Source organism: Chaetodon auriga, chromosome 2 (genome assembly GCF_051107435.1).
Source record: "Chaetodon auriga isolate fChaAug3 chromosome 2, fChaAug3.hap1, whole genome shotgun sequence".
In the NCBI taxonomy this organism is placed as follows: Eukaryota; Metazoa; Chordata; class Actinopteri; order Chaetodontiformes; family Chaetodontidae; genus Chaetodon; species Chaetodon auriga.
The window spans coordinates 13,960,210-13,975,898 of record NC_135075.1 but is presented as its reverse complement, the minus strand read 5'-3'; the positions used below and the strand labels follow the sequence as shown (position 1 = coordinate 13,975,898).

The window sequence follows — 15,689 nt, the reverse complement described above, 5'->3', positions numbered from 1 at the left end:
TGATCGAGTTAGGTGCACGGCTCATGCTGCGGGTATGAATGGGGGGTGGAGGGAAGAAGGGAGTGAGTCCGCAGGGAGCAACAAGCAGCCCTGTCCTATCCTAAAGGGACAGAAATCATGGAAGGGTTTTATAGGTACAATTAAAAAGACCTGAAACAGATGTTATGTTTCACTAATAAAGGAAATAATTACTTCACACCAGTAATTAAGCCCTGTGTAGGGACATGAGTAAGGAGGAGGAGGAGGAGGAGGAGGAGGAGGAGGGGAGTGAAAAGATAAAATGGAGATCATTGAGGGGATTATTGTTGATGGATGCGTTCAGGCTCTGTGTGGTCGTGTGCGAGGAGCTGCTGAGGATCAGTTTATGGAAGAGTCCATTAAATCTAAGAGGCGTTTAAGAAAAGGAAATGCTGCATGGGCATAATGCTGGATCCCATGAGGGAGCCACTGTGTCGGAAAGAAGCACAATTAACAGTGGATTACCTCACGATTATCTACATGAAAATTTAATTAGCCTCTTTTCTGCTGCAAAGGAGAGCAGCTTCTCGCTGTATTATCACCTGTGGTTGTATTTCTGCCTGCCATACCCACATCACCCCAGGAAGTTCATTATGGCAGTTATGAAAATGCATAGCTGAAGTGATTTCTTTGGGGACAAGAGCCACATTTGATTTATATACCATACAGTGCAGATGGATAAAGAGGCCCATGAAGGGAACAATGGATATTTTTATGTTACTTTGAAATTCTCGAGGAAACCGTGTACGCAGAAAACGCTGCCTACAGGGAGGGTTGGCACGATCTGGTCACACTAACTTTGTCTTTAGAGGAAATTCTTGGCTGACACTCTGACAGATTTGGGAGGCTTCAGGGATTTTTTTCAGTAGTGAGTGTGCTCAAACAGAAAGGTTTCCAGGGAGGGAGAGATATGCCACGTTTTCTGAGCATTTAAGGTGATGAAAGTGATCAGCGGTCGGCACATGTGTTTGATCTATAGTGTGCGAATGTGTTCATGTAAGATATCTGACCTGCAGCAGTGAGTACATAAATATGAGTCAGTCGACCATCATGCCATGGCAACATGCATGTTTATAATTTCTTTTGCTGGATTAGATGGATTGTTGTGCAAGGCAGCGGGCTAAAAGTTCACGATTAAAATACATTAAACACAGTTTACACATGAGGCATAAGAGAGTTTAAATAATGGAAAAAAAAAAAACACTGGACACCAACTGAATTAGAAAAATCAGACAGAGGTGAACGCAGGATGAAAGTCTAATGTGAATAATGGCATTAAGATTGTGAGCAAACTAGTTTTTAACCTGCTTTCAGACATGATCATTGTCTTATATATTGTGGAAGTTAATGATGTGGAGCATCATAATTAAATGGTGTTTCTCCATGATTAGTTTGGATCAGACACCAGAGAGGCTCATGAGGAAGTTTTGTCTGTATCTGAGCATTGGTTTGTTGAGTACTCTGGTTGCTGAGTCAAAGGGAGCATTATCACTCAGTCAGAGAGATACATGTGGATGTCATCTGCATATTTAGGAGAGTTGTTTTTATTACTTTGTGTTTAAAGTATCAAAAGTCATGTACAGTGTCATGAACATGGGCGGCACAGGGGCGGATTTCTCACCTCAGTTTCCGGTAGCGATACCTCCTGGTTGGTCACTCATTCCAGAAAACACAATTGGCTGGGAAGCCGGTGAGGGATCCCATCTTTGTCAATGCACTACTGACAATGACCAAACCCACTGGTCCTCAATGTCACATGTGTACTTTAATATAAATTCCTGGAGCTGTTCTCAGATGGACTGTGGAGAGTCAGACCTGGTTCTTAGCCTGGTTTCATTGATCTGCATTAGTGTTAATCTTTAATGAATGTTTTTCTTCAGAAGATCTTACATTAACAACTAAGTTGCTGTTCTGAATTCTGAATGTGTTTATACTATAAATGTGCAACTCTTTGAAAAGTAACTGTGGATAAAGACACCAATATGTCGCCTGACAGAAACTGATCATAGAGGTCAAACTTGCCCAGAATGTGTTAGCCAGTGGTAATACAGCATGTGTTGTTGAAGGTCACTTGTAGCTCGTTATAGTGTGAAATAGGCTCATAGATCAGCAGGTAGAGTTGTAGTAATTTGGTCCACCTTGTACCCAATGAATGAATTCAGCTTACTTTTTGTGATTCTGCTCAAACAAGATCACAGCAGATGATCAGCACTCATGCATGTTGGGTTAGCTGTGCTTGTTACATTGAGCTTGATGACCAGCACTGGAGTCTGTTAATATAGCAGTTTTTTTCATTTCCACGATAGATGTTAACCAGTGAAATACCTGAGGAGTATACAGCACATTATCCCCTGTCACTGACACATGGTCAGCCTGCAAATCAAGAGATGATCTGCGTTACATCTGCAACAGTTTTAAGTTTCTGTCATCATGAATGATAATAGCTGAAAATCTTACCATATAATCACTCGAGTGTTTATTCTCTTCCTTCCTTTTTCCATCCGTCACCTCTGGGCTCCCGATTTGACTGTTATCAGACTATTGAACAGGCAGTCAAATTGGGTGCTGCTGTGCTACATTCCCGCTGAAGCCCTCGCCTCAGGGCTTCAGCCATTTCTGAAACGATTATCTCACAGGAGGGTCACTGCCAAACTGAATGCCAGAGACACTTGGATAAACTAACACACTGCAGCACATTTCAGACTAAGACTAAGGATTAAAACTAATGTCCAACTACTGATTTGTAGTTTGCGATATGTTTATGCAAATGAAGGTTCAGCTGATTGACAGAAGTTTTAGAGAGTAGATGCAATCACACTATCCTGATGTACTTTGTAAAATTTGTCTGAAACTCTCAGTAGGAGGAAAATATAACTGTGAAATCTATATTGATAATACAGGGGCACCGTAGTAGCTCACCTGGTAAAGCATGAACCATGTATCAAGGCTCAGTCGTTACCCAGCAGCCCCGGTTTGATTCCAGCCTGAGGCTCTTTGCTGCATGTCATCCTCGCTCTCTCTCCCTGCCTTTCCTGTCTCACTGCAGCTGTCACTATCATAAATAAAACAGAAATGCTAGAAAAAATAAAATAAAATAAAATAAAATAACAACAATACAACAAATACTGTTAAAAAAAACATGATAATAACAAATTAGAGTTTCTACTTGGAGCTGGTGTGACTTCACAAAGCTAGTGCTTCGTTTAGTTTTGGCCTTGTCATTTTAGTTTAAAGAGCAAAATGTGCTTTCTCTGTACTTTTACAAGCATGACATGGAGTTTATCATTATGATCAGAGGCTATAATGCAGTGGGTTCAAACATGAGCATCCCTCAGCTGTGATAGTTTGGAAATATAACAACTGATCTCTGGTGTCTTATACTTTCATCTTGCAGTGTTTCCTGTAAATACAATAAGAAAAGAATGTGATGGCAGCGCTGAATTCACACGTCTTAGTATTTACTCATAAGCTTGTGTCAAAAGTTTGGGATTGAACTTTTGCAAACAAAACATTGTCCTCTGACGTTAGCGTCTTGCGTGCATGTGTGGATGCACACAGACACAAGCGGTGAGACCCCAGCATGCTTCCTGCTGTCCAGCTGTCCACCTTATTGCAGTTCACTGCACGCTCGCTCTTTTCATCCTCTGTCCTGCTGGAGATGTCCCGCAGACATTCCCCTTATAATACAAACAAATACTATAACCCCAACACTAAAAACACTGAGCTGTTCGCTGAAGACGGTCAGTTTGGAGCTTGTGAATGTTGTGTGTTTATGTGTGTATGCATATTTCCCTGTGTGTGTATGTGTGTGTGTGTGTGTGTGTGTGTGTGTGTGTGTGTGTGTGTTCACTGAGCTAGAACAGGGAGCATTAGGAGGTGTCTTTTGTTGCTCCTGGGGGGCTACTGTGCTCAGTCCTAATAGGAGTCTTGTGCCTGCCGTTGTCCCAGGGGAGGGCTTCTGAATGAGGGGGTCTAACTTCACACACCCCCCCGCTCCTCCTCCATCCACAGCTCGAGCCCGGCCTCCCCCACCACCCTCTCCCATCCCTTGGGACTGGCCGAGAGACAAAGAGGGAGTGGGGCTGGGGTGGGATGGGATGTTTGAGGGGGTGCACTGTGGCCCCTGTCTTATTAGAAGGGTCGTGAACGTGTCACGATGATTAATATGCCGAGGTGCGTGGGGATACCCTAGAGTCACATTTATTCAACATGAAGGCTCCCAAACACACACTCACCACAAAATGGCACATTTGCATTTCCCATTAAGAAAAGAAAATATAGATATATATGCAAATGAAAGTCCTATCTAGGTTTATACCATTATGCATTATCCATTTGGACAATAACAATAAGTGACCATTTCTCTCCCCACACCATTTCAGCAGCAGATTGTCACCTGACTGGGACAAGTTACAGCATGTGTAAACAATATGCACACGACTGCCTTTTGAGAGTTTGGATAAAAGAGTGAACTCTAATGAAATTCTTTTCAAATAAGGGATAGAAGTGTGAAGGTCATTTTTAAATTAAGACTATCAAACATTATTGTTGCTGTGAAGCAAATTCATCATTTAGTTTACTTTTGCACTTTGCTGTCTGATATTTGGAAAGCAAGGTGAAGTCATTTTGATAGAAGGATATGAAGCAGTTCTTGGTTCTCAGATCTTAAGCTGACACAAGAGACTTTGTTATGTATTTTGTCCTGTTATGATCACTGGATGGGCTCCTTATGATTGCAGTAAGTATAGTGAGGTTGCTCCTCATAGCTGAAGTTGATGGCATGGGGGTGCGTGGGATGCAGCAGTACAGAAATCAGTCTTCATAAATAAAAATTAGAAACCTTTGTGAACTTACTGCTTTTCTCTATATGTGTTGTGCAAATCAATGATTAAATAACCATTTGACTAATCAATAATCTACCATTTTTACCACATGGCAAACATTTAAGCACCATCACTGGTAACATGTGTTAACTATTCATTGTATAACTACACCTTGACTTCCCCTCTCCATCTGTTTAACTGGCTCCTGCCCCTGTACCCCTCAGTTACATTACTGCATTTAGTTATTAAAAGCATTTAACTTTGAAACAGGCTACGGGTGTATTGGACAGATGGCATGGTGAATAAACCCTTATATTCTATAAGTCTCCCTCAACATGCACATATAGGAGGCTCTGGACTAAGTATGGGACACAGGTACCCAGGGAGTCCACCAGATGTTTGATAGGCTCACCTGCAGGCCCGCTGCGTGCTGGCAGTAAAATTCATGCGCTGCATATGCTGCAATTATACCACAGGGAAATAAGCTGCTGTAATAATGAAGTAGGCTGGAAACATGAGGAGGGAAAGCAAACAAGCCTGTTTCCTTTGGAAAAACACAGCCTCTGTCCATACTTACTTGCTTGGGTTTAACTTGGTTTTTACTTTTGTAAGTAAAATGAGCAGAGTTGTACTAATGTATACAGACTAGTTTCTAGCTTCATCTTCAGTTTAACTGAACAGAGAGGTGTTATTGCCCCAGTAGGTGGTGCTGGATGCAAATCAGCACTCATATCCTTACTGAAGGATTGAAATCAGAGCGTCAAAACACTGACCTATAAGTGAGCAAATTGTTCAGGAAATTAAGCCATAAAAAAAAGTCCTGCAGTAAAAACGTGTGAGCTCTTTTAACAATAATGTGTTATGGCAGCAGGAGCAAAGTTAGTGCAGGTAGAAGGATTAAATGTCTCATTGGTTTTCTAATCTTTACAAGGTAGCTTAGCTCGCTCTGCACAAGTGGAACGCTCTGCCAAGATGCTGGGTGTAATTAAGCTGCAGGCATTCATTCATCGTCCACAGTTTTCCTCTTTACTTGTGCACTTACAGGACCTATAAAGGCACAAATTGATTTCACCTATCAATGCAGGCATTGTTTAACGTGACGTAGCTCATGTGTTGTGCATGTGTGTTTAATAACCGGGGTCCTAACTGGATCACGCTGTACGGGCTCTGCTTCTCAGATTACTCCTTCTCAAGAAAGGCCTCTGCTCCAGAGACTGAACCATTTCAGCTCTGCAGTGTTTGCTGCCCCCCCCCCCCAAAAAAAAAAAAAACAGGAACTCAACAAAAGCGATAGAAAAACTGTTTGCAAAGGAAGAGCTGGTTGTGTGTCAGTCTCCCATGTGCAGCGATTAAAAACAACAAAAAGTAGTAATCATAAGCAAACCCCAAGCAAACTGCAGAATCATTCATTCCCAGTTTTGTGCTGATGAGCAAACACAACACCACCCACGTTAATTGCCGTGACCCCAGCAACCCACCAAAAGGAACATTGACATATTGTTTGTCCAGCGTGAGACACTGTATAATTTACACTCACTAATGACTGTCCCTGGAAATACAGGCTGAAGGACCACGTCTGTCCCTGGCTTGGCCCTTATTCAATTTTTGCCCAGGACTCGTCTAATGGATAGTCCATCTGTACCTCAGTGAATTCATATCCCTCAATGCATGCCCGTAATTCAATTACAACACTTGTTTAGTGTAAAAAAAACAGCCTGCTGCAGTGTTCTCTCCTGGTCAATTGAGGTTTGATAAACAATTCACTATTGGCTGGAGAATCTCCACCCTAATCAAAACAAAAACAAACTGTGGCGGATTCAGCACTGTTGTGTCTCTGAGATTTTACATGATTCTCTGGTTAAGAAAAAAAAAAAAAAAAACCCAAAAGCGTGTTGTGAAGAAAGACATATTACCATTGCCATGGGTCGACCTTGACCTTCAAACTCAATCTGGCTATTAGGGCAGCCCCTCCCCAGCACCCCTGAGATGTAAAGAGGCTGACGGTTTTGACCCCTGATCCCATTTCTTAACTAGGCTGAGATGCCAAATAACCTTTTGACCCAGGAAGCATTTTCAGGTTGCCTGAGCAACCTCAGATTTAGCAATGATTGGCAGGTCCATACAGTTTTTTTATCTGCTTTTTTAATGGAAGAACAACAACACTCATCTGCAAGATAAATGACAGAAAACGGCAGTTTATTTGCTGAAATCTTGGTTGTAATATGTCAAATATGCTCAGAGAAAATGGGCAGATTATATATTCTATTGTACTCTGTTGGCACATTATTATGCCAGATAGATGCGGAATAAATTTCCCTTAATAAATGAACGCTTTACATGGAAATGAATGTATGAATGCAATGGATGGATGTCATGAATCAGATGGAGATCTATGTAAATGAACCATGTGCAGATTTGACATGTGGTGCAAATCACAGAAACACCAGAGCCGAAGGATCATGACAGGAATAAATCTGCCTATTTTAGGAGACGCCTTGTGTTCTTTGACATAACCCTTAATCCACACCCCAAATATATTTCCAGCAAGGGTGAGCCGCTAAAACAACTTGAGATGTTTTAATTTCGCTAGTTGTAACGTAGGGGTAGACCATTTCATTATACTGACCCAGGGGAATCTAAGGTTACCATCTGGCCACTGGCCACCATTACTGATCCTTGTTTTAATATGCAAATGTATCTGTTTGTCCAACCTTGATGTAATCACAAATGTAACCTGACTGAATGGACAAAACAACAGGACCATGTGCACATATGATAACCGACAGCCTTCATGCAGATGTGGCTAAAATGAGCAGTCACAGAGAATGGCAGTTTCCAAAAAGTCAGTTTAGGTGCTACGGTTTTACCATGTCATGCTGTGAAGGGAATACCGACTATCTCCTCTGGATCAGTATAGGTTAGGATGTATGTCTGTAGATGATATGGACTCCAGGTCTATGTGAAGTTTGACATCCTTGTTAATATTCATAACAGATCAAAAAACTTTCCTCTAGAAAATAAGCGACATGCTGACAACAGCAGTGTCTTAATAAACTATAAACTGCACAATAATTCACACATTGGAGTCACACAAACACGTGGCAACACATTATGATCAGTGTGGAAAACACATGCACATCTTTCTTGAGTCCAAAAAACTGCAACTGTGATTTTTACCTACCGAGGAGTCACGACACCGTTAACTGCTCACTTAAAGCTTTCCACTTTACTACATTAGGAAGAGTGTGTTTCAGGCCCGAAGTGTCCGTCAGATGAATTAATCAAACTGTCAGAGAAGAAACAGTTTTAGTGTCTGATTGACTGCTTTCTTCTGCTTTCTAATCATCAGCAGCATTTCATCACTGTGCTGAGGCTCATGTAGCTCAGAATGACTGGTGATGGATGAAAGCACAGAGTAAACACAGTGTCCAATCAGAGCGTCCTCACTTACAATAACGCTACCTGTCTTCATGTGTCGCTTCATGCAGAGCATCATCTTTATTAGTATTAAAAGAGGAAAGAGTTAGCTCTTCAATCATAAAACTTTCCTGTTTGCTGTGTGAATTCATGAACGCTGTGTCAAACAGCCTGAGCTAATGGTGGTCACTCAGAAAACTGCTGAGAGATGCTGTTGATTCTGTGGCCCCTTTGGGAGTAAATTCTCTTATATCTTCAATAGCCCTTGCTTGACTCTATTAGGGACGTTCCCTTTCAGTTATGTGGCTGAATATGATTGTATTTATTAACAATACATGGATTAGAGTGTTACGATTGGTTCCTTTGGTGGACGACTGAGCGTGGATGCAGCTGTCTCTGTAGTTGTGGTGCCGGCCGGTGGCAGCCTGTGAGAGATGCTCTTGTTTCATACTGTGTGTTTTCAAGAACTTCCTTCAGGATTAACAAAGTTCTATCTTTATTTGTGTAGGTCAACTTAGATATATATATTCATGTACACTGAGTGGATGAAAGATTATGCGTGTTGTTTTGGAGCCAGCGATGCGGGAACAGACAGAGAAGAGCTCCACCTGCCGAACCCCAAATTTCACCAACATTCTAGCAGTAATATTTATCACCACACTGAAGCAAAATGCACGCTGCAGCAGAGGTATGAAAGAATTAATTTTTTTTGGGAGGCAGGGGGTAGGAGAGAAAGAGAGCTGGGTAATGACATCCAACAAAGGTCCCTGATTGGACCAGAACTGGGGACACTGGCAATTCACAGCCAGTGCAGTGTTCAGTGCTATTTGAATGATGCTGATCTTGATTGTTTACAGTTTAATGTATATACAGTACGTATGTAAATGTAACTGTCCTCCTCTCCACAGCGGAACCCCTGGTGCAGGTGAACGGGAAGCCGAGCTGCTGCTTCTTCAAGTTCAGCCCCAAACTGATGTTCACCAAGGTGCTGAAGGCCCAGCTGTGGGTGTACCTGCGGCCGCTGCAACAGACCTCCACCGTCTACCTGCAGATCCTCCGGCTGAAGCCCGTGACGGAGCAGGGCAGCCGCCACATCCGCATCCGCTCCCTGAAGATAGAGCTCAACTCCAGGGTCGGCCACTGGCAAAGTATTGACTTTAAGCACGTGTTGCAGAACTGGTTCAAACAGCCCCACACCAACTGGGGAATCGACATCAACGCCTTTGATGAGAGCGGCAATGACCTGGCAGTTACCTCGCTGCGACCCGGGGAGGAGGGGCTGGTAAGGACCCTCAGACCTGTCCCTGGGGCAGGGGGGGAATCACGTCAATTGTAGCTCAGATGCTGCTAATGCATGCTAATGCAAATTCGATCAAGGGAGGGCAGCCAAAAGCACGTTAGAGAAAACACCTCGATTCAAAGAGAAATGTGGCCGTGTATTAATAACTGGACTGAACCTCAGTTGACTTTCTGAATCTCTCCACATCTTTTCTTTTATTCTCTATGACTGTCGACTCTTAAAATAGAAACAAACCTGCACTCAGAGCGATGTTTCTGTGAAGCTGCATTCGTTCTCACAGCCTGAATCACACAGTCACACCGTGAAGAGAACAGCTTCCCGCTCACACACAGGTTCACCTAAAACACACAAATGTATTTGTTGTGTGAGTTTAAAGACACCGATTGTCAATATGCACATAGAAAAGGATGATTTTAAGCCAGCAGGCATCAAACAGCAGTGGGCAAATGATCTGTTGAAGGTGGGAGTTAAAAAAACCTCCATCCTCTAACTTCTGGCTATAAATGTCTTCAAGTCAAACATTTAGTTTGTTTTAATTGTTGCAAGAGATTTTTGGAGGCTGTTTACATTTAGGAATACAGGAAGAGCTGCAGTCTGAGTCATTTAAGATTCAATAACAAAATACTACTTGAAATGTGGAGGTTGTAAACCAGCCATGTTCTGAAGCATGTATTCTGAACTACCATCACCACAGCAGTCACTTTGAACATGCCAGTCACGACCACTCTGTATTTAGTTCAGTCCAGAGAAAACACAGCTGCTTTGTTTGGATCTGCCTTCACCAAAGTCATCACCGCATCCTCTGCTGCTAAGTTACTCCACATGCTAACTAATGCTGGAGCACATAAACTGCATCATAATGTGTCTCATATAGTCATCATAGTTGTCTTTTAAAAGTCCTAAATTTAATGTGCATCTTCTGTGTAGATGCACTTTTTTCCAATTTTGTAGCTTGCAGAGCTTTTTTCTGTCCATGTGATGGCGAAAACTGAAGTTATCCCTGCATGCACAGTTCAAGAATAAGTATAAAAAATCCTGACCAAATGTTCCGCTGAATAGTTTGGGCGTTCCTCGACAGATTTTCACCTCAGACTGTGGATCATTTATCCTCATGCTGAAGGGATGCTTCTGGGCCTCTGAGAACAGGATTTTAAAAATGTACTGGCTTTATGTCTCGTGTAATGGATGGGTTTGCACGAATGAGTTCAAACTTCAGTGTTAAAGCAAAACCATCCGTGAACCATTAATCCAGTTAGAAATCCCAGAGTAACTGCGACTGACAGTTACGTACAACATCTATGTTGAATTATGTAGGCCAGTCATCCCAGTTAAGCAACGCCAAATATTTACCAAGTGGTCATTTGGGTCAGATCTTCACAACACATATCAGAGGTCAGCTCTGGTGTCTTGGCCAATAAATCGCTGCCCTCTGAGCACACAGCAGTGTGCAATATTATTCTTGAACAAAAAAAAAGGAAAAGATCAAAAACACAGGCAAGTGTACCAAAATAAAACAAAACACAACAAGCAAAGAAAGAGTCAAACTCTGCTTCTCCCTGATCCTCTGGGTCTTTTTTTCTGCAACAAAAGCCCTAAAGGCCAAGCTGACATGGTCTCACCCCGACGGCCTTTTAGCTTATTTCCTCTTTTGAATGCGTCACAAAAAACTGTGCTCGAGCCCAGCTGGAATCACTGTGGGGAGAGGAAGGTTTTATTAAACAAACATGATGGAGTAAAATATTTGATCCTCTTGCTTTGCCCAAAGGTCAAGGTTATGGCAGTCTGCAGATGACCTCCCGGGTCAGGGATCGCTGGGTCAGGCAGAGAAATGTTTTTCCCCTCTAATCTGAGATGTTGGTGGACTTCAGATGCACTGCAGTGGAAAAAATGATGAGACCTGATTTAGGAAATAGAACATTAAGAAACTTGAAATGTTTGTGGAAGAGTTAAAATATATTATTTTGAATTTCACAACAATTTCAGAAGCATAGATGCTCAAAACCGACGTTGGCTCACCTAAATGGGATGCACTCGTTTTTTTAATGTTATCAATGACACCTGTGACTTTCCTGCTGTGGGTGCTGCTTCTAAACATCAGTTAAAGACACACCTTCAAGCAGGTAGCCGTGTTATGATGGAGGTGCAAATCTCTGCCGAGCTGGGCTCATGTGCCGAGTTAAACCGAACCAACACGTGTCAGGAAAATGGATATAGAGGGTTTTACTGAGAGTTTAACAGTTAACTATGTGTGACAACAAAGCTTTGTTTCTCTGACTGACGTCTAGCACAATGTCTTAATAGTCTCTAGAACCGATTAACCGCCGCTGTGTCTGGTGAATGCCGTTAACTGCTTGGTGTGATGGGAGACCATCAAGATGTGATGCTGATGTCGTGGGACTGAAAACTGCTGCACTTTAAAGCTCAGTAAAGCTCAGGCATTACTAATAACATTAATAATAGCTCTGTTCTATTCACGTGTCCCAGTAAGCCGTGATAATGTGACAGTGAGCCAGCATTCACAATACCAGAAAACTGGAGCAGCTAAATGGAATGCAGCCTTCACTCATTTGATCATTTCTACCTGTGCTTTTGCTGCTGTGTCGTTAGTGAAAACAGCTTGTTGGGATGCTGTTGTAACAGTTTATAGTTGATCATCAGTTTGTGTTTTATTGTTGCAGAAATCATTTATTTTGTACTTGGACTACATTTTGATTACTGGTGTAATTGGCCAGGAATAATTCTTATGCAAAGTCACATTTATTTAAATGTACATAGATGTTTTAAATTCTTTTCTATTGTTATCTCTCTTGGCTAGTTTTTCTCCTGAAATTACTGAATTAGAATACTTATTTACTTTTCTCTTTGTGGCCACTTTATGAACACTTAATTATTGCTTTATTGATTCTTAATGGTAGTAAGGTATCAGAAGAAGTCCACTTAGTTGTCATGTTTCTGTGAGTTTGCAGGTTAGCTGACACCTGGATTGACCACAGAATATGTGCAGTTGTAAATTGATTTGTATGTATGTGTCTTGAAGAAAAAACAAATTCCATATGCAGTCCACCTTTGCATAAAAGTTTTGGTCCGTAAGACCTTTGTGAAGCTCTTTGTTCTCTCAGCGTGACAAAGATACTATGTATAAACAAACTTTTCTCACAGCAGACATTTTAACTTACAATAGAAGGAAAAACATGGGTCAAGTTATACCAGTGAACCATCGTAAACAGTACCCCTAGAACTGGTAAATCTAAATGAGATGCAACCATTTTTAATATTACTAATCGCACATGTGACGAAACCAAAGAATTCCCTCACTCCAGATTACTGTCATCATTTTATTAATGGTGTAACTGTCCTCAGACCCTCTTAAAGCAAAATTAACATGCCACAATATGTCAGTATGTCTTCTTGGCAGCACATTCAATAAATGTGTAACTCTTCCTTAAACTGCAACTTTTCATATTATGCTTCAATTTCTATACAGATGAAGGCTACATTTACACTAAAACGATCTCAGTTGAGACAAGTGTTTTAGCATCATTTCATAAATAATCTCAATCCTTATTAACACAACTGAAAACACATATCACATAACTGTTCGTGTACACTGGTCAGGCATGTGCTGATTTTAACAGGAACTGTAGAACAGTTGTTCCCCTTTACACAGAGCCACAGAATGGATGAACGGCTCTTTTCTCACTTATTTCTCTAAACATCGGGAGATACAGTGCTCACTGGCTGCTGTGGCTGTTGACCCAACAGACAGCAAACTCCATTACTGGCTAATCAAGGTCAGATTTAAAGGCAGGTTAAGATCAGTGTCATCCAGAGACATAAAACAAGCAACAAAGGGCATTAAAACTGGTTCTAGCTCCATAGTTAATGCACACACACATCAAATTCTCAGCAAAAGAGCAAATGTGCACATTTTACAATGTAGATTTTTTTCAGTTTGGTGGCTGGACAGAATTATCAAATGTTTGTTGTATTTTCCTAATTGACATGTCAGCCATGTTGTTGCTGTTGTTCTCTTATAACCACCTCTTTGTCTCTTTCCTGCCCCTCCTCCCCCTGATTCCAGCAGCCGTTCCTGGAAGTGAAGGTTCTTGAGACGACCAAACGTTCTCGGAGAAACCTCGGCCTGGATTGCGACGAGCACTCCACCGAGTCTCGCTGCTGTCGCTACCCCCTGACTGTGGATTTCGAGGCGTTTGGCTGGGACTGGATCATTGCCCCCAAACGCTACAAAGCCAACTATTGCTCCGGCCAATGCGAGTACATGTTCATGCAGAAATACCCGCACACCCACCTGGTGCAGCACGCCAACCCCAGAGGCTCCGCAGGACCCTGCTGTACTCCGACCAAGATGTCCCCCATCAACATGCTCTACTTCAATGACAAGCAGCAGATCATTCACGGCAAAATCCCAGGGATGGTGGTGGATAGATGTGGCTGCTCTTAGGCTGCAGGGGAAACGCACACGTGTGTGCAGCCACCATCACATCAAACCACCCAAAACCCTTATGGAGCTCTCCCCTGGCACCAGAACCCACTCCTCGGCACCAGATTTCACTTTTGCTCAGCCACAAAATCATCTCACTGGGTTTCCATTTTTCCAGTAATTAAATTGATTCTAACTGTTAAAAAAGAAAAAAAGAAAAAAAAAAGTTTTAAATGAAACATGAATCAAAAAAAGAACTGAGTGATGGAAATACAGTACATTATGAATGATTTAAAGAGGTTGTCCTTGTGGAGCAGCTTCAGAAAACGGTAAATGAGACAAAACTATGTTATAGAGTATGTGTTAGTTTTGTGGGTTTTTAAAGATTTTGTTTTTTAAATGGTATCTTTGTGAAATGTCCAGGTTAGTGGATTGAGATGACAGGAGACATAAGCATTTACAATATTTTTAAAGCAATTTCAGTCCTGAAGTGAGTTTGGAAATGCTTCATTTCACATATACACTTACTTACTTACGGGTGAGATTTGATCCACAAAAAATGTTTGCAAGGGGGCATGATCAGAATTATTTTGCAATCCATCACTTTAACAAAAGGAACAAAACCTGTGCTAATGTGAGAACGGTTTACCATTAGAAGTACTCTTAGTATAAATCCAAAATCTTGTTTACACATGTTTAGAGATGTGCTCTAGAGATGTAAAGTGTTGAGGAGATCCAAAACCAAACCTATACCCTCTATTAATGTATAACACCCCAGTGTGATATTCTCGAGTATCTACGAAACCTTTCACAGTTACTTTGATCTTTTTTTATTTGTAGTCTTGTAAAACTCAAAAAGGAAAAGGGAGAGAGGGGGTTATACTATTTAACTCTATCTTTCAAAGTGGTTCATAAAGCCAGTATAGCTATTTCTGCCATTCTGCAAGAGTAGACAATACAGATTTAGGTTTCACTTGCACACTTCAGTCTAAAACAAAACTGTAATGTAGATGCACTCTGAAGTCATTTGGCACCGCCTGGCAGAGGAGGAGGAGCAGGGTCCTTCAGGACGACAAGATCTCCTTTCTTCTATCTAACAAAGGAAAATACACTTTAACACCTTCATCTTTTGCATTTAATGTTTAAAACAGAGAAGTAAATGCACTGTTTCATAACTTGAAGAGGCCTGGGACTGAGCATGTAATAACAAACGCAGAATCTATACCCTGAAATAAAACACTCGAGGGTGTCAGTATGCTCAAATGTCCACCCTGCTGTAACCTGAATGAATTATTGAGCAGAAAATAGCACAAACATAGCAACAGTATTACCACTAGAAGTGCACACACTCGTTCTTACAACAGAGTTCACATCTGTGTAATAAAAATACGCGGAAATTAAAAAAGCAGTAGCTTTGTTGCTCGTATCAAGCCAGTTCATTCACTTTTTCCTCAACACTAGTTTCAGAAAAGATGGAAATAATGCAAAATCCTTTAACTGCAGTACTGTACTCAGAAATGATAGCTTTTATAAATCACAACAAACCACATAACGTGCAAAAAAAAAAAAGAAAATAAAGAGAATGTAACTCAACCACTGACTTTAGTTCAGAGAACATGTTTCATTACGTTTAGAAATGCCCCCATCCACCTCCACCTCAACTGTATCGTCAGCATCATAATGGAGAAAA

The 15,689-nt window shown here is 41.5% G+C and overlaps 1 protein-coding gene across 3 annotated transcripts in view; it reads left to right on the top strand.

Moving 5' to 3' along the window:
* gdf11 (growth differentiation factor 11) overlaps nucleotides 1-15,689 on the top strand; it is a 25,313-nt gene extending 9,624 nt beyond the window's left edge. For 2 of the 3 annotated variants that reach the window (XM_076756069.1, XM_076756078.1), the window contains 2 exons: nucleotides 9,167-9,540; nucleotides 13,643-15,689. In XM_076756069.1, coding sequence (XP_076612184.1) covers nucleotides 9,167-9,540; nucleotides 13,643-14,020 — 752 coding nt within the window. In that variant the 3' untranslated portion in view covers nucleotides 14,021-15,689. Of the gene's footprint in view, nucleotides 1-9,166; nucleotides 9,541-13,639 lie in introns of all 3 variants that reach the window. The other variant, XM_076756061.1, reaches the window with a different exon arrangement.